Source organism: Gymnogyps californianus, chromosome 20 (assembly GCF_018139145.2).
Source record: "Gymnogyps californianus isolate 813 chromosome 20, ASM1813914v2, whole genome shotgun sequence".
Taxonomy (NCBI): domain Eukaryota; kingdom Metazoa; phylum Chordata; class Aves; order Accipitriformes; family Cathartidae; genus Gymnogyps; species Gymnogyps californianus.
In genome coordinates this window covers 8,238,359-8,262,534 of record NC_059490.1, presented here as the reverse complement: position 1 = coordinate 8,262,534, position 24,176 = coordinate 8,238,359, and the positions used below count along the sequence as shown (strand labels likewise).

Genomic DNA, 24,176 nt, shown 5'->3' with positions numbered 1-24,176 from the left:
ACTGCTTTTTGAGAGCGTACAAGTGCTACGGTCTCCTGTCTTGCAGAGAGGAGGTCATTTGTGTGAACTGACAAGCTCCTAAAATATGTTGTGGCTTTCAGTTTAGTGCAGTTAACTGTTTTTAGAAAAGGACAGACCATGTAGGCTGAAAACTGCAACTGCTGCTGGCCGTACCCTGCACTGAAGGCAAATGAATCCATGCTGCAAACTGCACAGGCTCAGTTTCAGTTCATGGTCTCCAGTTTCACCTCAGTGACTTTTCCTCCCAAAATACAAGGTGACTAACATGAAATCTAGTGTGACTAAAGGTCTGGGAGTGGCTCAGATCAGGAACTACAGATGAACATGCTGGCATGGGCCAGAATTTGTCACATACGGTGTATTAAAATGGTTCCATTAGGATGAGTAACCAGTACAGAGGTTCGCATGAGGAATAACAGGAAATTGTAACTCAGTGCCCTTTCCTATCATCAGAGAAGAGAGGTGCTGAGCCACAGGATTGTTATGCGAGTCCTGGTATGTGCCATCTCAGGAGGCAGCCTACACACTGTAGTCGCATGTTTTTAAAGCTGTTTTCCAGACCAGAGAGTACAGATAGTTTCATCATTGTCCAGTTGCTTTGCTATATTCCTGGCTGAGACATGACCCTTTGGTGCCCCTTCTACCCCACAACAGACTGTCAGCTCACTTGTTTACATCTTTCCCTGTCCCCCTTCTTGAGAAGAGCAAGACATTAAGTCCTGTTGAAAATACAAATTCTTGATTATAATGCTAACAGAATAAATTTCCAGTCCTGCAACACTGGGCAATGATTCATCCTTGGAGTGATTTTTTTCTTCCCCCCAACCAAAGGTGACTTGGACACCCACAAGTTTTGTACTTCTGCCCTGCATTGAATAGTTTTACTTGAGAAACAGCATTGTCTTTCAGATGTTCAAGAATAACCTTTTCTAAGATATTTACCACCAGAGGGGTGCTTTCACATTTTCCTTTTTTTTTTTAAAAAAACCCCTATGTACTATCTTGTTTTCCTTTTTAAGACTTTGGTGACAGAATTTGTGAAAAGCTGTCTAGTGGGAATCGTGTTAGAACCCGTTTCTCTGCAAGGCTGCCATAATGATTTCAAACCTTATGAAGGACTAAATACACTTGTGAAGGTGCATCCTGATACACTGCAGTATTGTTAAACAGCAGTCTTGTTTCTAAATGAGGGTGGGTGCATAGCAGAGATGTGAAACAGTGTACTTTTAATAGCACCTCAGGTCTGCAAAGCATCTTGACATCCTTGAATACGTGAGGCATCATATGTTTATAATTAAAGGAAAAACCTCATGCTAATGCTTGTGGGTAACTGGCATTTCTACCATTACAAGGGATTTTACGAGGAAGATGCGAGCCTGCTTTCCTTTGGGGCAAACCGGCTAACAGCGTGGGGCGTGAATTTTCCGTGATCTCCAGTTTTGCTCGCTCACGGTGCCCACCTCCCCTCCGCCGTCCCCCGTTACGGCTGGCAGACAGGGTCGATGCCGACAGCGGACCGTCTTCTGCGACCCCGCTGTTAACAGAGACCCGGGCCGGGCCCCCCGGGACACCCCCGGCCCCGGCCCCCCCCGGGACACCCCCGGTCCCGCAGCGCGGCGCCGCGACACTGCGGCGCCCCCTGGCGGACGCGGCGCACCGACGCTCGGCGGCGCATGGGGCGAGCCACGGCGGGCAGCGCTCGGCGGTCCCGGCGGGGCAGCGCGGCCGCCAGCTCCCCCGCGGGCGGGAGCCGCCGGGGGCGAGGGAAGAAGGCGGGAGGACCCCCGGCCGGGCCGGGGGCGCAGGCACAGCCCCCCGGCCCCGGCGCCTTCGATCTGGGGGCGCAGAGCGGGCGCTGGGCCGCCTTCCAGGAGCGGCACCGGCTGAGCTGCGAGGAGGCGGCGCGGCTGCTGCTGGACGCCTAGTGAGTACGGGGCCGGGGCGGCTCTTCCCGCAGCTTCCAGGCTGAGCCACCCTGCCCGGCGGCTCCTTCCCCCGTTAGATCATCGTCTTCCTGGCAGCATTTGCACAGCAGTAAACACGGGCTTCTGGAGAGCCGCAGAGAAGGGGTGGGGGAGGTGGGAGGTGTCCCCCGCACGTACTACGGAGAAAGTGGCTTTTTATGCTGAAGCTTCCTGTGTTTTAGGGCTCTCCCATCAAAAATGCCCTTGGGGGCATCGTGCGGGATCAGTGAGGCTCAGCTTCTAAATCTCCACCCATTTCCTGTGCTCTTGCTTTCCAGAGCACAGCACATCATCACTGGGCTGTAATCAGTAACTGTCCGTGGGAATGAAAATCTGAAAGGAAAAGGTTTTTCCTTTGCATTTTGCGTTTGACCTAGCACGGTGATTCTGCCCAGTTGCTATGGAGGCGTCCCAGGGGAGAGGGAGAAGCACGAGCTCAGAAATTCCTTCCTCATGAAGTTCCTTTGCAATTACAATACAAAATAAAATGCATTTCAAATATTACGTAGAATCCACTTGCCTCTGCTTTTCACAGCTTTTAAGTGGAAGAATATCAGTAGTGCTGGAGCAGTTGTGGGAAAATTATGGGAAAATTCAGTTTCCAGTTCCAAGAGGGTTGTCTTGTGATAATACCACTTGTTTCTACGTACTGTTGTGCATGGATAATGCTGTAGCCTGGGTCAGCATTTTGACCCGGACTGTGGCAGGGGAGCGTATGTTTTGTATTGCATGCGGAGTATACTTTACTTGAATTGTTGCTCTTCTTTCCTTTTCACCATTTTAATTAAACCAGAAAAGCAGCTGCTGCAGAGGACAAATGCCATTCTCTACCTCACTCTGGCACATTCTATTAAAATACATTTTCTGGTGTTCTGCAATTGCTCAAAGCAGAATTGAATAATGTAGTATACAGCCTTACTGTTTTCTTGGCAAAAAAAAAAAAGTATGATCACAAAACCTCTCTGTTGTTTCTCTCTCCAGTGAATACAGAGGTTTGGTCAAACACACAGGAGGCTGTCACTGCGGAGCCGTCCGCTTTGAGGTCTGGGCTTCAGCAGATCTGCATGTTTTTAACTGCAAGTGAGTTTTTTTGTTGTTCCCTATTCTCATAGATGAATATAAGCTTGTATGCTTTTCCAATCAATACCTTAGAGCTAAAAGAAGATGACACAACTGCAGAACATCCTCTGAGCTGTTTCCGTAGGGTATAGCCCTACTTGTGTCCTGATGCAATATGGGATCAGTGCTGGTGATTTCAGGTGTTGCTTCTTTGGGCAGGACTTCAGGTCTCAGATCCATGCTCACGCAGAAAGTGTCAGGAGAGAGCTAATGAGTACAGGTGCTCAGGCATCTGCTTTATATTTCCTCTAAGTGCAGTGTGCTCAAAGCACATCAATCCTTTTTGAACTTGGTCTTCTCAAGTCAACATCACATCTCTGACCACATGTGCATCAAACTACAACACTGTCTGATTTCAATAGTGATCCCCCTTTGCCTGCAACTAGTTTGCTTCTAGATCATGGGTAAGCTTCTGAACCTTACTTTCTTGTTTGCAAGGTAATTAATGTTGGAAAAATTGGCAAAGTCTGGTCTGAAAGATTAAATGGATTTCTCAGGGCTAGAGTTTGTCCTTGTTATGTCTGTTGAGAGTTGTATATGTGAAGAAAAAATGGCATATAATGTTTGGTGTAGGCAAATACCTTATCGGTGTACCTGTGTAGGGTCAGTCTGTTCCATGGGTGTGCTTAGCCAAACACTACTGATACCATGAGTCCACTTTTGCTGCTTACCTCTGTGATGCTAACCAGGAGCCGCTTTAGCTGTCAGTGGAATTTCTGTTGTCAAGAGGTCCATGCCAGATCTGATTGCTGTACTGCAACTTGTCTGCTGCTTCTAGAAAGGTCTGCTTTTTTCCTTTTACAGTTGCAGCATTTGCACAAAGAAACAGAACAGACACTTCATTGTCCCAGCGTCGCGTTTCAAGCTGCTGAAGGTAGAGTAAGAATGTAGTAAGAGCATGGCCATGAACGCGAGCAGTATAATCCAGGGTTATCCTCAAAGATGCAAGTGGCAGCTGGTTTTCTATCCTAAGTTTGTCTATGCCTGGTTGGGGGAAAATGGCTGAATTTTATGCTGTCTGGTGTGGGTGTGTTAGCGCATCTTATTTAGTGAGCTGATGTTAGAGCTCTTGCAGTTCTCAGGCTTGACTGTTCTGGACACATGTATATACAAAGAACAGGGGTTCAGAAAGGGAGCATGAATGCAGAACTCTGTATCTCAAGTAAAGACACAAAGGTGGTATTTTAAATTTTACATTTCTTAGCTACAGGCCCATAAAGTACTTAATACACCTATTGATGTGGAAAACTTACATTGCTTTTCATTTGCTTAGGGTGCTGATAATTTGACAACATACACCTTCAACACACATCATGCCCAGCACACATTCTGCAAGACCTGTGGCGTACAGAGCTTTTATACTCCTCGTTCTAATCCAGATGGTTATGGTAGGTAGAAAGAGTAAGCTGTTGTAACCAAAGTTAACCACCAAGCAAACCTTGGATAAAGATTCCATTGGATGCTGACGTGACAGCAGTGAGCGGCATGTGTCTTATGAGTTTGTTCCTAAAGTGCTAAACATCTAGAACTGCAGTCTGAACCTGTAGCTCCTCCGTAAGAAACAGTTTTACCTATGACGTGTGGGCTTCTGCCCGTGACAGGTTTCTCATCTAGGCTCCTCAGCCGTACAGCAATAGCTGGACTGAGCATTTACCATTCCCTGAGATGCCCCATCCACAGAGTGGTGCAGGCACCTCCCACACTTTATCTCTGAAAAGCAGGTTTCTATGTACTCTGTCTTTCTTCAGGAATAGCTCCCCATTGTCTGGATGACGGCACCGTGCAGACCATTGTCACGGAGGATATCAATGGCAAGGAATGGGAGAAGGCAGTGAAGGAACATAAGACCATCAGAGACATGTCAAAACCCTGACACACCCTTCCAGCAGCTGAACTTGGAGCACTGCCATGGAACTCTAGTCTGGGCTTTCCTGGGTGAGGGTTGGCAAAATCAATCTCTACATTATTGTTTTCTGTTCTCTGTTTCTTAAATAAATCTTTCTATGCTGCCTGTCGCATTCATTTGTGACTTTCAGTTTTCAAACTACCTCTGTTCCATAAATCACCCCAGGGCTGCTATTTTGGTACTTTACCCTTAGCTGTGCTAAAGTTTAAATCACAATAAACAGAGCAAAGTAAAAAAAAAAAAAAAAAAAATCTAATCTTTGCTTGTATGGATATTTCCTGTGTTTCAAGTCTGGCTTATAAAAATGTCCTACATAAGATAATGTCTTGCCTAGGACATAATACTAACTTACACTGTTTTTTCTCCATTGACTTCAATGAATTGACCATGGATTTAAAGTTAAAGGGGATTTGAAAGAGCTTAGCAGGCTCAAGTTCAGTAAAGCATTTACACAGGTGCTTAGCTGTATGCAAGAGAGTGGCCACTGAAGTTATTCATGTGATTAAGTACTGTTTTGCTTAAGCCTGGACTGACTTACTCATGGTCTTAAGGCTGAGTAGGCATATGCTTAGCCACTAACTCATGGCCAGGGAACAGAGTTCAACACTGTCATACTCTTACAACAACGGGCATGTACTTCAGTACAAGCAGGAACTCATTTGTTGTCTTCAGGAGGAGGATGTGCTCACAGCAACAGATCAGGATCTGGCAATTTGGGCTCTGATCTTGACTATGCAATGACTAGCTGTGTAGATCCAGGAAAGATGCCTCCTGTAGATGCAAGCCCACGTGAATGCGTGCAAAGGCCTACAGAAATGTTGAGTATTGCTGACTTGGCTCCACCATGACCCCACAGAAATGCAGATCACTAGTAAAATCTCTGCATAGGCTAAGAAATGAAACCACTGAAAGCTGCTTCACTTACCTTTTAACATAAAGGGAGAGGATCTTTAACTCTTGCACTTATCTTTTACATAAGTGGAACAGCTTTTGAAACATCTCTTGCAATTTTTATCTCCACACGTGTTCTATAAAAGACCTAGTTACAGTCTCAGTCTCTTGCACCTCATTCTTACGTCCTTTTGAGACTCGTGTGAGTTGATCTCGAGCCCCATCTTCTCAAGCAAGAAGAAATGCTCATGTTTCATGAGGGACGCTCTGCGAAAGTGGAGCCTGCAACACAATGTGTATGAAAGAAGCAGCAGTAGCAGCAAAGATCAGTGCAATTAGAGAAATGTGTATGATTTCTGATGTTTTATTCATAAGCTTTGGCTTTTTAAAGTTCTGACTGAATAAGACGGGTCTCGTGGTTCTGGTTTTATCTGTGGAGATAGCATGATCTTTGAAGAGTTACTCCTGATACCTGGATTTTACAAAAGCACCAAGAGATAGTTGCCAAGCAGTCCTCGCAGCTATATCCTCTTGGGGGAAAAAGTTTGTGCCATATCTTCTCTAATGCAGAATACTCCTGCATTTGACTCCTAACTAGGTTAATCCAAATTTCTTATCCTATTTAAGCTTCCACAGTGAGAAAACAGAGTAGGTGTTAAACCTTGTTCGTCTCAATGTACCAGGCAACAAGATATTCAGAAGGAAGTTCATACAGCCTGTTTTTTGTAGTCTGAAAGAACGCTACACAAAGAGAATCCTGTCCTCTTGAGCACGTAACAGGTGAGTTTTCTTTAGTCCTGGGCCTGGCGTGGTCTTTTTCTCGCTCATTCTTTTACTCCTGAAGTTGTGAGCGACATCTCTTTTACAGAAGGCGGAGTGAATTGATCACCATATAACGTGAGAAAAGCATATAGATGTGGCGAAACCAGAGGAGCTGGCTGTGATGACACCGCATGGCTCTCTAGAAGGAAAAATAGTTGAGAAAGCATTACAAGAACCTTCCAGACCTAATGTGAGGGCAGTTTCCTAGGCCTCCTGTGATGTTCACTGCCAATTTATAGGACAGCCTATTTTCAGTGAGCAGGGAAGAAGTACTCGGAGGTAGAAGGCTGCTTACTCTCTGGGTCAAAGGGCAGGGAGAGACCTGTCTGCCCCTATGTTGCTGGTGGTGTGCTGCCCAGTGTTCAGAGGAGTCCTGCTAGAAAGGACATTATCAGCTGCAGATTGGTGCTGTGACAGTTTCTTTGTCACGTATAACTCCTCCTCCCCGTGTGATCTCACGCCTGGGTGTTCACATGCTGGGGAAGCAGAAACCTGATAGGTGTGCATCTGAGATCACTTTGCTGCTTCCGATCATACATTGCCAGCTGAAACTTAATCTATTTGTAGTGCACCTTCAAAAGGTCAGATTTCAGAAACAAAAGACACAAGGGAATAACGCCACCTTTATCAGAGCAGTTTCTGTACGTAACCCTATCTTTTAGCAGCCTCAAAAGCAGGAAAGTTCTGTAGTTTGTGGATTAACCGGACTGTTTGCTGGGCAAATATTTTCATGCTATGGAAGGGGAGCTAATCAGATTCTGCTGTAGGGAACTGTGGACTAAATGTGTGAGATCTCATGCAGCAAAATAGTTCAAAAAATACACAATAGAGAAGGGAACTCACAGCAAGCTTTGGACCACAAGTTCACAAGCTGTCTACATCTTTAGTTAGAGCTATGATCCAAGGACACTGTTCCTGTCATACAGTCATGCCATTCTTTGACAGGCCACTCACATGTTCAGAATATTATGTTGGATCCAGTCTCCTTTGAAATACATCCTACATCCTGGACACAGTGTAAAGCTCAGTGCGCTGTGACTACTGAAGATCTCTGAGCTGCAAATCTGCTCAGCCCTGTCCTGCTATCTACACAGCACATGAAGCAACCTTTCTTGTCCATTCATGTTTTACAAATCACTGAAGATCGTTCATTAGTGACATTTATAATCTAGGTATATAATTATTTATGAAGTTCTCTGTGAATATGACACTTCTGACTAAAGTCTTCACAATGGTGATAAGCCATTCAAACAGGTTAAGCAGGTACCACACATCTCACCCTGGCTTGTTCAGTCTCCTCCTCTGTGAGTATGAAGAGTGCATCTCTGGGCAGGAGGCAGGAAACGGGTACATCCAGGATGGAGATGTACTTCCGGAAGAGATTTACTGATTCTAGCACGAGCACATGGCACCCTAAGACAGAGAAAGAGGATAAATATTTCAAAACAACAGTATTCTTGTAAGGTGCCCATGTCTCCAGGCTCAGCAGGTCTTTGCAGGCTCCCCTGTATTGCTGGCCATGGGGATCCTTTTTGTGCAAAAGGGGAGCAACTCCTACTCCTGCTTCCACCAGGATCTCTTTGTGCCCAGTGCATGTCTATGACCATTTGTACTGGTTCTTGTTCTGTATGTGGTCTGTGGAAAGCAAAGCTCTGAATACCAGAGGGTTTGGGGGTTTTTTGCTTATAATTTAAATTATTCCTACTTAGTTAGACTCAAAGGAAAAAGCACAGATGGCTCTCTGAATGCTGGCACTATATCATATAATGGAAACTTAAAACAGCAATCTCTGGTTCAGCTACAAAAATGAAATTTCCTCTTTCTACTCCAGTTCTTAGCTACAGAAAAAATATTTACAAGATTCAGGAATGGCTGTATCAAATATTAACTCAGGCAGGCAGTTATACTTTAACAGAGTTCCAGAATTCATTGCTCAGATGTTTGTGATGAAGCAGATGAAAGTAACATGTATAAAGATTCTACTTTATTCTTTTTTAAAGAGCCCCTTGAACTCAAAAGTTGATTGCTATTTTTTTTACCATGGCTAAATTGTCTTCACTGATGAGCTCAGAGCTACTGATGGTCCATTAAGAGCCTGTAGCTCTCAAGGGAGCTGCTTTGGGATTTCTTAGGGCTTGGAAGCTGCTGTGATTATGCTCCACACTTCAGACATTGTATTAAAGTTCGACAGAAGAGGCCAAAGTCACAGTTTATACAGGTGGTCAGATACACAATTAGATTTGCAATGAGATTTTCTTCAGAGTGCCCTTAAACAGTGAAATTATACAAAGGAGACAAAGAACAATGCTGAATTGCTACAAAGGCTGCCTAATGGGCCATTTTAGTGTGTGAAGCCTGTGCTCATGTCTAATAAGCTTAAGCTGTTATGTCCTCAGCACAAAGCAAACTGGTGGTGCTCAAATACCTCTGGGCCCTAAAATGCAGGCAGGACTTGTGTCCTCCTAAGGGAAGAGATTCTCCAGGACAGGGGCAGAAGCAAACATCTTCTCCTAAAGGAGTAACTACATGAGGTGGGTTTCTGCGAGAGAGGTGATGATGCTTCTGCTAGGAGCCCTCTGTGCAGATCTGCTGGTGCTCAAGAATCTCATCCCACAAGGATATGAACAGTCAACCTGCTGCTAACTTCCCTACTTTGGACATTTGGTAGATCCTTCAGCCCAGCCTCTACCAAGCACGAGATAGGAAAGCAAACCTTGTTGCTCTAACGGTGAATGAATTTCCTGGAGACACAAAGGAAGAAGCCCTCACAAATCTCCAAGGTAGAGCACGGTACTCAAAGATACCCCACCAGCACCATTCCTTCCCCACCCAGGGGTCTGTGACACGCTGAACCCAGGAACAAACAGCATGCACAGGATGATCCTTCACAAATCCCCTCACAAGTGATTTGTGTCCCCTGCCTCTTCCCAGTGACGCTAACTCATTTCACTGCAAAGAAAGGTCTTGCTTTTATTCCAGCCAAAGCCTGCAATGGCAGGACATGGCAGCCCTGATGGACTCCCTCCAGCACATCTCCAGGATATTTCAATTCCTTTCTTTCTTCTCTCTCCTTCAAGAGAAGGATGTACAATTTGTTCCAACTTTTCAATAGCCTTTTCCACTCTCAAAAGCAAAACTGGAAACTCTTTATTTCAGTATCACAGAGGGCTCCAGGACCATGCTCCCCTTCCAGTTCTCCTTCTGCATTGATCCTGGGACATGACTCCCCAGCAGGGTGGACAGAGCATTCAAAGGAGTTATTTTCTCCTGCTGTGGGCAGCAATGGGCAGGGTTAGAGGCCTCAAGGGACATCACTGGCACTTCCATCCAGACAAACGCTGACACGAGTCTGTGCTGTGGCAGGAACCGGAGGAAAAGCCCTCCTGAAACTCACGGACATTTGCTGCAGGCCCGGCCTGCCAGGAGCTGCCGGGAGATGGCGGTGTCCGCCAGCTGCGGAGGGAGCCGAGACCCACAGCCCGCTTCCCTGCAGGCAGTGCTTTGCCCAGGCTGCCCAGGTTAGGATCACTTTTGGCACCCCTCTGCCTCGAAGGCCCTTCTGTCCTGACTATGTCAGTACAATGTCCCCACTCCCGTCCTACTGCAGCCTCAGCCATCCAACCCTTGCAAGGTCATCGTGCCTGTCCCTGCAGAGCAGCAGCTGTGCAATGCCATCTGGAAGGAATGATGGCTCTGCCAAGCTCCCTGCAGCGAGTCCCTTGGACGTGCGGGAATGCCGGCAGCTGTGTGACCAGCATGGTCTGTGCCGCTTCCTGACTGCGAGCCTGAGCCCCCCCCGTCTCGCTCATGGTCCACCTTGACAAGTGACAGACAGAGCAGTTGCTATTTAGCTGCCATAAGGTTTCAGCTTGTTATTGCAAAAGATGCTCTGCAGTGACAAGTGCTGCAGTCGCACACAGAAGTGCCCTGACAGTTCTTTTACTCCCTCTAAAGGTATTTGTTTCCAAGTAGCAAACTTGGAAGCAAACTTGTGATGTGCCATGAGTAGGGGAACCACTCTTCCCCCCCTTCTCTGCAGAGATCCTCTGGGCTGCTCAGCAGACCCAATTTGTTGGTGGGTAGTTACAGAGACAAGAATTAGTATGGTGCTGCACTATGGCACAGCAGAGGAAAGGAATAGATATAGATCCCCTTGCTCTTGTAGTCAGCATTCCCACTGGCCACCTGTTTGCTTTTCAGTGCTTACTGGGGAGGACAGGGCTAGAGCAAACATGGGGCAATGGGTCTTTCCTTTCCTAGATGGTTGCTAATGGACCCTGGCAATGCCATGTGAATTCCTACTTGCAATGATGGGAAGAGAGGCCTGGTGTAGGGTTACCCACCACCCATCTCTGAAGCCTGGGCTGCTCTATTAACAAAATGTGCTTTCCCTTTCCTCGTAATTTTTTCCCTAAGAAATATTAATTCATGCAGCAATTTTGCCCTTTTGTTCCCCAAAGCTCAGCAGTAAGGGCTCAAAACAACTGCAAGTGATTTCAGCATTGATCAGTGTGACCTCCTGGGCCCCCATCGGTCAGATCAGGCAAAGCAATGGCATTCAAGCCTCACAAAACGAAGGGCAGTGTAAGTGTCTTCTGTGTTAGTGATATGACAAGGATCTCCACATGCTGACAGCAAAGGCTGCTCTGCATGGGAACGTGAGATGAAATGAAGCAGGGAAGGAATGTACAGTCCAGGGAGAGATGGAAAAGGGTTCAGAGAAACAGGCTGCTCCCTGCCAAGCAGGGTAAGAGAAGTGCTGCCATTGATGAGTCTACTCCTGTGACACCAGCAGGTGAAGCTTTTCAGAGCCTGTTGTGACTGTGACCTGGGCAGAATGGGATTAACAGTGTAATACAACCTCTCTAGGTTGGCAGAAAGGGCAAGATCAATATAGCTAGTGGATTAGGCCTAGAATAGAAGTGCATGAAGCCTGCAGCCTGTTCGGCCTGGCTTTCTACTTCCAAATCACTTATGCAGCAAGTACGCCTAGAATGAGAAGATTATTAGCAGATCTACGTGTGCTACAGGCTTGCACTGCTCCTGACAGACGTTAGCAGATCAATTGTTTTGGAAGAGCGCTGGTTATAGCTGGATGGGGCCAGTAGTAGGGATGGATGCATATCCAGCCGCTGTCTCGGCTTCTTGAAACAAGCCTATGTGCTTGTGCCTGGGCTGGAGAACTTGATTACAGATTATAAAAAGCCTGTTGTGTTTATGCTGTCGAAAGGCATTAGAAAGCAAAGCAGGATATTTAGGGTGCTCATTTGCATATCACTGAGGCAAGGCTTAGCTGGCTTTTGCATTTGCAGAGAGATATTGTGTGGATTCCCTGATCACATGGGCTTACACAGGTTCACCCACAAATAGTTCCCTCTTACCAACAGGAGAGCAGCACATTTCCATGGCCTGAACATGCCTTTCAGCTCTATCCAGACAGCCTCAATCCCAGCATCACTCTTGTTTCATTAAGCCCCTCTGATGCACAGCCCTGCACGCTTGCCAGATCAAATTATAAATACTGGGAATTTCAATGAGACTGGAACTATATTTGGAAAGGCTTAGCGTAAGCAGCAGCATGGGAGCTCCCCGTTCCTTTGGTGTTTGTAGGTCATGTCAGATGTGATGTAATCAGAGCAGCAAGGCTTTCACATAGCTTCAGGAGTCTCTTGATGCTGCTAGAGAAATGGAAATGTTGTCTATACATGGGTCTGTTTCAAACGTGAACTAATCTGAGGCACAGCCCATATTCAGGACTACAGTGTATCTAACAAACCTGCATGAACAGCACATGAAGGTGGTTCAGTCTAGATACGGCCTGACATCTAGCAGTGACATCTACCACTGCAGTTCCTTGTTCTTTCTCTGTACTGCACACAGCACACACAGAGCTCTTTGCTGCATCCCAAAGCTGAACAAAGAAAAGGTCCTAGGAAAGAAGCTGGCATTAATACTCCTCTTTCATAGATGGGGGAATTGAAGAGACTAGAGTCAGAACTCAGTTAAAGGGCATTCTGCCATCTTGGCTCATGCTCTCTCCATCAGATCTTGGTCTGCAACTTGCTGCTAGCAGGGAATTAAAACTGATTTGCTGTGACACATTCAAATCCTACAATGATTCGGGAATTAGCATTAAAGAAACACAGTCCGGATGACTACTGAGGGAGCAGGAGGTTGACTGGGTGGGCCTGGTTGAGCCACCTTCCTATGCTCTGTCCCAACAGCTGACAGCTCTGTGCTTAAACTAGTTCTGCAAATTTGTCCCTGAGTCAGGCACTGTTTGCTAGAGATAAGAGCTGCAGATCTGCTGTGGGACAGCAGCTAGAAAAGGGGGTCAGGAGCAACCTGCTTCTGTACTTTGCTTCTTTCTTTTCCCTACTTGTACAGAGTGCTTCTCAGAGATACTTGCTTGTTTACAGGGGAAAGAAGCCACTCCAACAATTTGTTGTGCCAGTGCAGATTTCAGATACCTGTCCCATACTGACCACATTTTGATGGAAACTTAGCTTGGTACATGCAACCATTTTTGGCTGAGCTGGTAATGGTTTCTGAGGCCCTTGTCACAAAAAAAAAAAAAAAAAAAAAAAAAAAAAAGGCTTAAAAGTAAAATGTGACCAAAAAGTCTGGGACTGAGCTGAGGGACCTGGAAACAGCACTCATATTCACGCAAGACAGCAAGAGGCATAGGCCAGACACTGAATCACACCACTGAAACAGGACAACCCCAAAGGACAGAAAAGTGACTGTAGAGAAGCCTGAGCTGGTAAAAAACTGCAGGGAGATAAAAGGGCAAGGAAGAGTTCAGCTGCGGGTTTCATTTGCATTGCAAATAGAGGTGAGTTAGGCAGATGAAACCCTGGACAGAACATTCATGTAAACGATTGCCTAATGCCTGCAGGGTCATGGATGCATAATGTGACATACCTTCAGGCAACTTCTGCTCTGAATGCAGGTACCTGTGAATGAAGAGATACATGGGAGTAAACACTCAATGAAGTTATTCAAATCCTGGTTTTACAGGTATAAACTCTGTATGCTAAATCAACCCTTTTCTCTTAATACACACACACATTTAAAATGGCTAATCTTGTAAGAAAGTTCAGGAGCTGACACTGGACGTACACGTCAGGCAGTGGTAAGCCTCATTCCCCCCACAATTCTGCCATTACTTTCCTCATTCTGGCTGCTGGGACACAGCACAAATAAGCTCCATAAATCCAACTCGCTCTCAAACTTCTCATGTTGCACTGAGGGAAACTGCAAGACGCTGCCAAAGGCTATTCAGCTCTGAGAGCACTGGCTCTTTAAAGCCTTGTGTCTGCTGACCAGGGACATTGCCTCAGCAGCAGCTCCTGTTTGGGGACCAGCTTCTTTCTTTCCAACCCATGCTGGCACTGGTACATCTGAGAAGCTGCTCTGACTTTTCGCTCACTAAGACTTTGATCCCTTCATGACTTTTTCCTGGGAAGTCTCCAGAGCAAAAATGCGTCCCTTGCAAAGAGAATGAGGGGACCAGCGCAGGAGATGTGAACAGTGATGGTACTTCCATCAAGAACTGCAAGCAAATGATCCTGATATGGTGAAGGCATCAGAGGGTATTAGCTTCAATTCCTTTTTAATTCTCTTGTTTTTCCTGCTCTAGCCTGTGGTTCATGCCTTCAGAGCACTTATGCTCACATCACCATTTGCATCGCCTCGAGATTTGGCCCACTGCAGGGATGGGAGGAAGCAGGTCTCCAGCAGATGGCACTCAGAGCTGTCCCACACCCAGGCTTGCTCTTCCATAAGAAAAAAAAAAAAAAAAATCCAAACAATGGAACATTTGCCAAAAGGAGAAGGGAAATAAAAAAAGAAAAGCTATTTAACCCTGTGTAATATTTAAAGAGATTGTTATCATCTTATAGTGGTGTCTTTAACGAAGGACAATGTGACAGTTCATGTGTAAATCAACCAGGATAAAACATACATTATATGTAAACTGTTGTTTCTCCAGTCACTTTCAAACTAGGATTATCTCTGGCTATTGGTTAAGTTCAAGGAAAAGGATTAGCTACACAGGCATAGACAAAATAGGAAGCACAGAGTAATGAATACCCAAAGCAATTCAAAGCAAAAGTCAAGCCAGAAATGCAGGTCATGGCAGAACTCAAGCAGCAATCAGATGACATATGCCTTAAATAGATTCTCCTGCCAATGGTCTCCTCCAGAGCCAAAGATCTGCAAGCAATACCATTTTCTGCTAAACAATGGCCTTGTAATATTGACTTGGCCACCTTCTACCCAACTACTCAAGTCCTACTGTGCTGACAAAGACTGTTAAATGTTGCCTTGTAAACATTACCAGCAGTTTTTTGGGGGCGGTACCGGGGGAGGAAGGTTTAAGCATCTCCATTAATGTCTGCTCTGCTCTTCTGCCAGAGGTTTCTTCCCCTACAACTAGAATCTGGCCACCCAAAGAAGTGATTCAGCACTTGGTAAAGCTAGCAGAGTGGGAACTTTTTAAAACAAGCTTGGAGAGATAAAGCAGTGAGTGGTTGTGAAATTTGGCTAACTATCCCAAGTCCTAGTGTCTGGTGTGGGTGTGCTGCTCTGCCATAGAGGGACCTTCAAAGCACTAACTGACAGCAAATTAAAGGATGTGAAGAGCTGCTCCAAGAGTGAACTAATAATAACCATTCCTGGCCACTAGAAACAGAGATCCAGTTCATATGGAAACGTTTCAGCAGGAGCAGAGAGCATCTTCAGCAGGGAAGGACAGTTTGATTAAGCAGCAAGTTAAGGAGTTTGTGCTTGTATAAAGGTTCAGGGAGACACAAATTGTATTTTGGTTACTGAGAGGTCCTCAAGGCTGCTGCCAGGCAGACCTGACACTGATCTGGAAGAACAGGCATGAAGAAACTGATTCTCTCCTCATCCTTTTTGTCCTGAGCCAAATGCTTCAGCACTCAGCAAGGCTCAGTGCAGAGCTATGGGAATGGGCTCCACCCAGCTGTAATGCTGCAGAGGAATTGCAGCTTTGTATTTCTCAGGCAAGAGATGGCAATGAACTGTGGTTGCAGAGAGAGAGAGAAACACACACAAAACTCTACCTCCTGCACACGTTCATAAAACTAGCCAATCCTCTCCCAAATCAATCTTCTCGCTCCCATCTCCACCCTGCTGGAGCTGTCTCCATGGGACACTTCCAAGTAGGGGAGAGGTTGCAGCTCTCTGTTGTTGCCATTTTGGGAATGTTGTTTTATAGATTGGACTTGCTGCGGTTTGGGTGAAATGAAAGAGTTTGGCATAAAATCTCAAAAAGTCAAACACAAACAGGCTCTTTTTCAGGAGCTTTTTCCATGTGTTTTTTTCCGGAGAGACTTTTTATAAACTGTTTTTAAACATAAAGTGATCTAAGGTGGCTCGTTCCCACCCACCCACCCACCAAGTGCCAGAGGCCAGCTGATTACAGGGCACCTCTCACTGCACCCTCTTTATTTTGCCTGTGGTAGGTTCAGATCCACATTTGAAGGAAAGTGAGACCCTCTGCAATGAAGAACTTCAAAAGGCTGTGAGACATCTGAAGGCATCCACCATTTCTGCACTGTAAGGACTCAGTACCAACTCCTCTCTCAAGAACCAGCTGCTTTGAAAGCTATTGCTGTCTGTAGCTATCAGCTACATCTGCTCAGCAGAAAAACTGAAATGGTCCAACAACCCTCACCCTGCAAACTGCAGGACTGAGCTAGCTCCCAAATTCCCTGTCTTTCTTCAGTCATCCTCAAGGAAAGATGTCAGCAAAGTGAGTGCGCTAGCTCCTAAGAGGCACTGACCACTGATACCTCCCCATGATGGCAGGAAGGAACAAGTCAAGATGGAGCTGAAACCTTGGTCTTGGGGAAACAGAGAACTCCTCTGAGGTGGAAGCAGGACTGACGCCCTGGTGGGTGGATTACACTTTTGGTGATGTTCTGTTTGATGAGAAATTGTTCATTGAAATCAATGACTTCACTCTCCAAATAGTCTCCTGTGCCAAAGGCAAAACCCTTCACTGAACTGACTGCGCTGGCTGCTGTAGAGCACTGGGGAAATACAATTTTGAAGAGCATGGCAAAGAATGGATGTCTTAAAGATGCATTGGGGCTCCATTTAGGATCCTGACCTCTAATCTGCCCAGTTAATCTGATGAAACAGATGTGAAGGAGGAAGAACAGCCAGTCTCCTAGGAATCACAGAGACATTAGAAGGATATACTTGCCAGATGTTGAATGTTTGCTATCTGGAACGCCTCCTCCCTCCCTAACCGGACTTTCTGGCTCCATTTCCACGCACCCTGAACTACACCATGTAGCAACATGCAGTTTGTAAAACACTACTCAGGCACTTTGTACTCACGCATATTGCAATGGCAAAAGATGGTTCTGCCAGTGAGAAAAAAAGGTGTCAATTCAGAGATCTTCCAGTTGACAAAGCTGCTCTGTGGCTCTGTGCTTTGGTCCCTGCACTGTCTGGGAGAAGAATGTGCAGTGTCACTGCTCCACTCACGCTGATAGCAGCCTAGTGACGCTGGGAAGGACATTCCTTGAGACTGTTTCTTTGAAAAAAAAACTTCTTTGGGGGGGAATCCCTGCAATGCTGGTGCCCTGTGCTCAACTTATCCTAACAGCTCTCAATAGTATCATGGAAGGGCACTGGGATGAATGAACTTAGTCAAATTAAGGAAGGAGGGAGCAGGGGTGAAGGAATGAGATAAAATCTAGGACAACATACCCAGCTATGGGATATATGCCAGGCATGGGGCAGAGTCTTCTGAGGGGAAGGGACAGAGTCTCAAAGGGTAAACACAGGAGGACAATTCTGTCTTGACCTTATGGGGGCAGTCTGGGTGCAATCACAGCTACTACTCCTAAGTTCCCTCTGGGACATTTAAGATCAGTAAAACAGAACACCAGAAGTGAGCTGGACTGTGAAAGGACAGGCTGAAACATATGATACTGGAACCTGTTATTTCTTCAGCACTCTTCTTTATTTTGCAGGGAACCTAGAACACCAGCAGGGGCTAAACAATCCCAAACAAACCCGTCAGTGACACAGGAAATCCTTTTCCAAGATGGAGCAAATAATAACCAGTTTTGAAAAAAGGATTTTCTGGGAAAAGGCAAGGGAAATACAAAACAGCACCCTGCTTTAAAAACAAAAATGAGATGCCACTCATTTGAAATGCATGGGCTACAGCTGCTTAAAAAGAGTGAGAGATCAGAGTGCCATTCTAGCCCCACACTGTAAGAAAGCATCAAATAAAAATGGTAGATGGGATACCATTCACTATCATCAAGCTAATCACCCAAGAAACAGCTTCCTTCCTGCTCAACACGTCCTTAAAGACCTGGCCTTGGAAATTCAATACAAGCAGAACTGTGCTTCGTAGGGATGTAATGCAGTTGGTAGCTTTTGAGAACTGTACCCACTGAGTCTGTGGGATTTGGCTGGACAATGCACTGTTCATTGTTTCGATATACTTATTTGAAACTGGCATTTAATCAATCCTCCTCTTTCAGGGAGCCTCAGTGCAACCCTTCTGCACAATGCTATGTCCCATGGCATTCATAAATGGGGCATTCAATAGTCAGGCTGTGACACGTAAGTGCAACAAGGCATCGGTGGCACTCAAGCTGCATCATAATCAACTCAAGAGTAATAAAGCACTAAGCTCCCAAATATTACCTCTGCACAGTCTTATTTACAACCTACCACTGAGTTGGCGAATGTTAAGAAACATCCTGCAGGACTGAGAGGTGTTTTTCCAAATGGAATTGACGAGAATAGGCTCAGCTAATGATTCTTTGATGTAGCTTTTTATATGGCATCATTGATACAAGTTTTATGGATGCAGTTGCTATAACAACATAATGCACAGTGGTTAAATATAGCAGCTCCTATTTTCCACTCAGTTTGCTCTGCCCTAAGCAGACAAGGACTATTCTTTTCTGTTCTAGCTGGGATGAAATGGATTTGATAGCTCACGGAAGAAAAGAAGTGGTACAGTCCTTCCTCCCCCTCACAAAGACCATTCCTCTCCACCCTAAGCAAGCAAGCAAACAACAAAACCAACAGCCCCCCATTTGCTAGGCTACTGGGCAAGAGGGCTTGTTTAAAATCAAAATGCACTGTGACTCATGCAAAACTAAACCACCTCAATATTACATGTGATCTCAGTGCAAACACTGTCATTTCAAAGTGCAGGAAAGAGAGGTTCTCAAATATTCCTGTCACGTAGTATTTACCATGCTTATTACCGTAGTGCCTAGTGACCGGCCAAATGCTGAGAGGGGAGTAAAGTGACCTTGATGTCACTCAAGACCTGCTCTTCCTTGTGGATGCATGTAAAGGATCCAGCCTCTCTTGGCCACAGGGAAAGCTCCTATTTTGGGGGATAAGAGAATGATGTTGCCAAATCAAGGTGACGGGGAAGGAAGCAGAACTACAGAGGATGGCTTCCAATTCTCCCTTCTTTGCTACAGTCGGATTTTCTTGGGTTTGGGTTGGGGTTTTTTTTCCGTCTGGAAGCCAGAACTGAAATATTCCCAGGGGAGACTGAAATCAAATAGCAATTTGTGTTCCTCTCCCATCCTGTTTTTTCTTATTTTTCCCTTGCAGAAGAACAAATCCACCCTCAAACCTTGGCATTTCACAGTTCCTCCCAGATCTGAAGCCTAGACACATAGCAGCTGAAACCCCTGCAAGCTGTCAGGAGGAAGGCTGCTGCAAGAGGAAGGGCACATTTCTTCTGAATAGTTCCTGCTCCTTTGGACATAACCTCTGTTCCAGACACTAGAAAGAATATTTATGCCCTTAGCAGATAATACTGAGCATCTGCTCAGCTATGACCATTTCCTGAACTGTTGTGTTCTTTGAAGCTGTTCAATAATTTGCACCTCCCTCAAGCAAGGAGTTGTGGGATGGGTCACACAACCTGTTCTACCCTGCTCTTGCAGAAAGTAATCTCTTAGGTAGCGGGCACAAGTCTATCATCTCCCACAGACTGGGAGCATCCAAAAGAGCTGAGGATCACTGCACCAGCCCTCTCCTTCATCCTTTCCACTTACAGCCACAGTGGAGGCAGAACCCTGCAGACCTTGTTTAAAGACGGTTAATAAATACATTGCACGTGATACCTGGAGGGGAGAGTTCATTTGCCTTTTTCTTGCCATGTACACTGGGGCCCCAGGGGCAGCAACCGCTGCTTTGCAAAGCCCTGCTGGCAGGGAGGTACGTGAGAAGCCTCAGCATATGCTCCCAGCGCTGCCTGTACTAGCCAGTATGTGAGAACTCATCAGGGCACTGAAAATCAGGATACAGTCACGCTCTACTTCCTCCATGACACAAACTGAAAAATAATGAGTGCAAGCAAGCCACTAAAAATAAACTTAACCTTTCAGTGGCCACAGCATCACTCCTGCCACATGCAGATGACTGGGCCACCATGCTTATTTCTGCTGATTCAGGACTGGAAGAGAGACAAGACACAAACCAACCCTTAGTTAATGAGAGCTGCTTATACACTGGTGTCCCTATCAACATGTATCTCATCAGCCCAGGACAATGTTCTGCTGTAGGCTAAGGACTAATGCAAAGGTCTGAGTTCAAGGGGCTTGCAGACAATGAATACTTCCTAGTAACATACTGTGAGATGAGAAGAGGGTTAACATCCCCACTGCACACACAGGAAACCTAAAGCACAAAGGTGGGAAAGTGATTTCTGCACAGCCACAAAGTGAGACAACAGTAGAGCTGGGATCAAAATCGAGAGTTTTCTTTAACTTTCTCATACATAATTCAGCTGCTAGCTTGTTTTCCCTGTATCTCTTCAGGATGTAGGGGGACACCTAACAATCTGCCCTCCATTCCTATTTGCAGGCCGTACAGCAATTAACTGAGCCAACAGAGGTCCAGGCAGCTGGAAGGTCTCTAGTCCCTCTGTGCCAATGGTGTGAGCATCGGTCATCAATCTCTGTTCCTCACTCACTCCTCAAATAACACTGTGCCGGAAAGCATCTCCCCACTTAGCCCAAACACACTGTTTGCTTTAACTCCACCTCCTTTCCTTCTGCTAGGCTATTTCAGAAGTTGCTGGGAAAAGCCATGATCCCCTCTAACACTGAATTCCAGCCATCAGATAGCATCAAAGACTTTCAGCATCTTCCCAGAGGAGCTCAGTAGGTCACCGTACGGGTTCTGTGGCACTGCAGCTTTCTCTAGGCAAGTGAGAAAGGCAAATCACTGTGCTGTTGTTAGCAAGGAGAGCCAGACAGTTATTTGAATTGCGCAAATGATTCAGAAAACAAATGGGTGCTAAAAATACAAGATATACTTGCAAAGAGTTCTTCTCATGCCTGGGAAAGGCAGGCGCAGCTCTGGAGATCTCTCTAGGACACAATGAGGTCTGAATGAGAAGAGGGTTAAAATAAAATACAGTAGCTGTCTTGCCAGCAAAATTTGGGTGATTTTAATACAAGGGATTTTTGTCTAGCAACCTTCGCACATCGCAGCACAGAGACAGAGGTTCTCAGAATGTAAAGAATAAAGTGATGAAGGAACAAATTGACTTAGGAAGAGTGGTAAATAGGGACAGCTCCAGTGAAAGTGCAACATCCTTGGGTCAGAGAGGTAAATTCAGGTAGCTGGACAGGATGGCAACATCCTCTGGAATAATGGTGCAGAACTTTCCAAAATCCAACTACCACCAGCTCAGGCATCAGCTATTCACACACGCTCCTCAAACCAGAAGTGCAAAGTGATCTGTGGCATATTTTAGTGGGATCAAGGACAGAAAGAGCAAAGAGGGCCCAGTGAAAGGGAGACTGGCAAAGCACCAGCAGATGGAATAATAAAGGATGCTGTAAGTCATTTACAGAGCTGTGAGAGTTTCTCCGAACAGTATTGTGTCCCACAGCCTGGCACTCAGTTATATCAGTGACGTTAATACTGCTTTTGGCTCTAGCTATTAGTTTTCTGCTTACACACAAACACCACGTTCACTCTGTAACACTATAGTGAGGCATTCAATGAAGCATGCAGAACACTGTACCTTAAAGCAGTGTAAAGAGAAATGTGGTTAGCATGACCACTCACTCCTCCCGCATCAAAGGTTACCACCTGCAATAAAACCACAGAACAATAATAATTTTGAAGAAGGAGACTGTGCAGTTACCAACTTTGACATCTAACACAGCACTGTCCCACCCCATTGTATCTAAAGAGTTGGTTTTGTGTTGCACAATGAGGCCTCATGTGTGAACTCATGCTACAGAAATACAACTAAACAAACAAGACACTCTGGAACTAGATGACTAGACAGTCTAACAGCTTGAACAACAGAAAGATGACAAATACGTGTTCCCACCGGCAGGATGCACTTGTTACCTATTACCGGGTCAAAAGGTTACTTTCAGAGCGATCTGTTGCAAACTTGTTCCTGGCCCAAGAGGTCCAGCTCTATGAATCACTCTCTCCTGGATTTGAGAACGTACTAGAATGCCTGCGGATTACAGGTTGAAACTATAGTTTGTTGTACTGTGAATCAGGACATATTGCTTTAACAAGAGCAACACAATCATGTACTGCCGTCCTGATTGTAACAAGGCTTCACCACAAGATAACATAGTGATAAAATAATCTGATAGGAGAATAAGCCTTTTTAAAGAATCAGCTGACTGCACTTTTTGTACAACCAAGTCAGGCTTTTCACCGAACGGGAAGATCATATTGTTTATTGCTTCTCTGCAGGGAGAAATGGGAACTTCATAATGCAGAAGTAATGTGTGAACACAGCACTAACAAGTCACCGTCCAAAGCACAGAATACCCTTGGCTCCCTGCCCTCAGACCTACCAATAATGTGTCAGGGGTGAAGCACCCACCCGAAGGGCTCACTCTGCACAGTACTGTGAAGTGGGTACTTAAAGGCTCCCACTTCCAACCTAGAAGACAAACTGGCAGCACAAAGTATAGAGCAGACAGGGTATGTGTGCTGGTAGGCTTTCCAGATGGTGAAAGTGACAGCCCTTGGACAGTCTGAAGTTAGGTTTTTGCTCTGGGAGAGGCCAGGCAGCAGAGCTCTCCACAGCTCCCTTCTCTCTGACCAGGAAGAAATCATAACCTCCCCACATTTCAATCAATGTCTGCTTCCTTGCCAGCTTGTTCTCTCTTCAGGGAAGGAAATGCTACTGCCTTGCTTACTCACCACAGCTCCCTTCTCAAAATCTATTTTATATGCAAGGGCCTGAAGTACTGGGTTAAAGAGCAAGGGAAGATGAAAAGCCGACCTGCCCGTCCTGCAACTTGCTACTCCACCCTCCAACAGGACAGGCCCTCTCAAACACAGGGGATATTGTGTAAAGAGGGAGAGGAAACACAAAGATAGCGATAAGAAATACTTCAAAAACCACAAACTCCAGACAAGCCTGCTTATAAACCCATCCACCCAGTACAAGTCCACAGTTAGACTTTCCACTTTGCCCAGTGGCTGTAATAATACTGCCACCAAGCAGTGGGGTCATTCACTGCTGGCAGGAAGTGGTGGGACCCAATTTGGTTTCGTTCAGGTACAAAGAAGCATTTTCTGGTCAACCTCTATTTATAAGGAGAAAAATTATGTCTTCGGCTTTGGCTGCTTTTGCTGTACATCAGCATTACCTGAGAGGCTCTCTGCAGGGACTGCATGGTCTGGCATGGTGCTAAGCCCTCCCTGAGGATATCAGCTTTTTGAGTAGCTCATCAGGGAAAGACATTATTAAATTCTGTACAGCTCAGGGAATGAGCATAGCACCCTGTATTTTACAGATAAGAAAAAACACGCTCTGAAGTCACTCTTACCTGGAGTGGCACTTTCCTAAGATGACAATGTACCCCACTCACTGCAGGCAGAATAAATTCCTATGCAGGCAAATAATAGTGTGAGTCTGCTAAGGGCTGGACTTGCACTAAACCTTTTTACTAAACAGGGACAGAGAGAGGGTCTGTCTCTTCTGCCTGGTCATTTATTTTCATGTAATCTGTACAAACATAACATTTTTAAGACTACTACCCAGCTGTCAAATGCGGTTGAAATTAGCCAATGGGCTCTAAAGTCCTTTGAAACATGCATGTGCACACACATATAAATACAATTGCATTATTCTTGTTTCCTTAGGAAACCAAGCTAAAAACCCCAGGCAAGCCAAAACACACATTTTTCCTTCTATGGAGGGTACAAGAGAACAAACCAGAAGACCAAGATAAGAGACCATAGTGAGCAGACTAAATAAGCTAATCATTGTTTTGACAAAACTGGCTCAGGCCAACTGTGGGAGCACAAGGCTGGGTTAGGAAATATTCTTAACATGGAACTTATCTGTTCAGAAACACCTTTGGAGGTTTTTCTTCTCCACATCTGTTTTGAAATAGGAGCTGCTGTTCTTAGTGCTGCTGGGCTTG

General features: G+C 45.6%; 2 protein-coding genes across 2 annotated transcripts in view; one reads left to right on the top strand and one right to left on the bottom strand.

Moving 5' to 3' along the window:
- Positions 1–1,690: 1,690 nt before the first annotated feature.
- Positions 1,691–5,122, top strand: CENPV (centromere protein V). Its single transcript, XM_050909154.1, has 5 exons — positions 1,691–1,945; positions 2,967–3,065; positions 3,909–3,978; positions 4,378–4,492; positions 4,853–5,122. The coding sequence occupies exons 1-5, from the start codon at positions 1,695–1,697 to the stop codon at positions 4,975–4,977; spliced, it is 660 nt and encodes a 219-aa protein (XP_050765111.1). The 5' UTR covers positions 1,691–1,694; the 3' UTR covers positions 4,978–5,122.
- Positions 5,123–6,718: 1,596 nt separating this feature from the next.
- Positions 6,719–24,176, bottom strand: part of PIGL (phosphatidylinositol glycan anchor biosynthesis class L) — a 61,588-nt gene continuing 44,130 nt past the window's right edge. The window contains exons 4-7 of the mRNA XM_050909075.1: positions 21,791–21,858; positions 13,648–13,679; positions 8,003–8,136; positions 6,719–6,862 (exon numbers count right to left, since the gene is read on the bottom strand). Coding sequence (XP_050765032.1) covers positions 6,764–6,862; positions 8,003–8,136; positions 13,648–13,679; positions 21,791–21,858 — 333 coding nt within the window. The 3' untranslated portion in view covers positions 6,719–6,763. The remainder of the gene's footprint in view (positions 6,863–8,002; positions 8,137–13,647; positions 13,680–21,790; positions 21,859–24,176) is intronic.

Excerpts from the sequence above, each read along its gene's own strand:
- CENPV (XM_050909154.1), top strand. The coding sequence starts at position 1,695 with ATGGGGCGAGCCACGGCGGGCAGCGCTCGGCGGTCCCGGCGGGGCAGC. Across the intron at positions 3,979-4,377 it reads CGCGTTTCAAGCTGCTGAAG|GGTGCTGATAATTTGACAAC; the intron begins GTAGAGTAAGAA and ends TCATTTGCTTAG. Across the intron at positions 4,493-4,852 it reads TTCTAATCCAGATGGTTATG|GAATAGCTCCCCATTGTCTG; the intron begins GTAGGTAGAAAG and ends GTCTTTCTTCAG.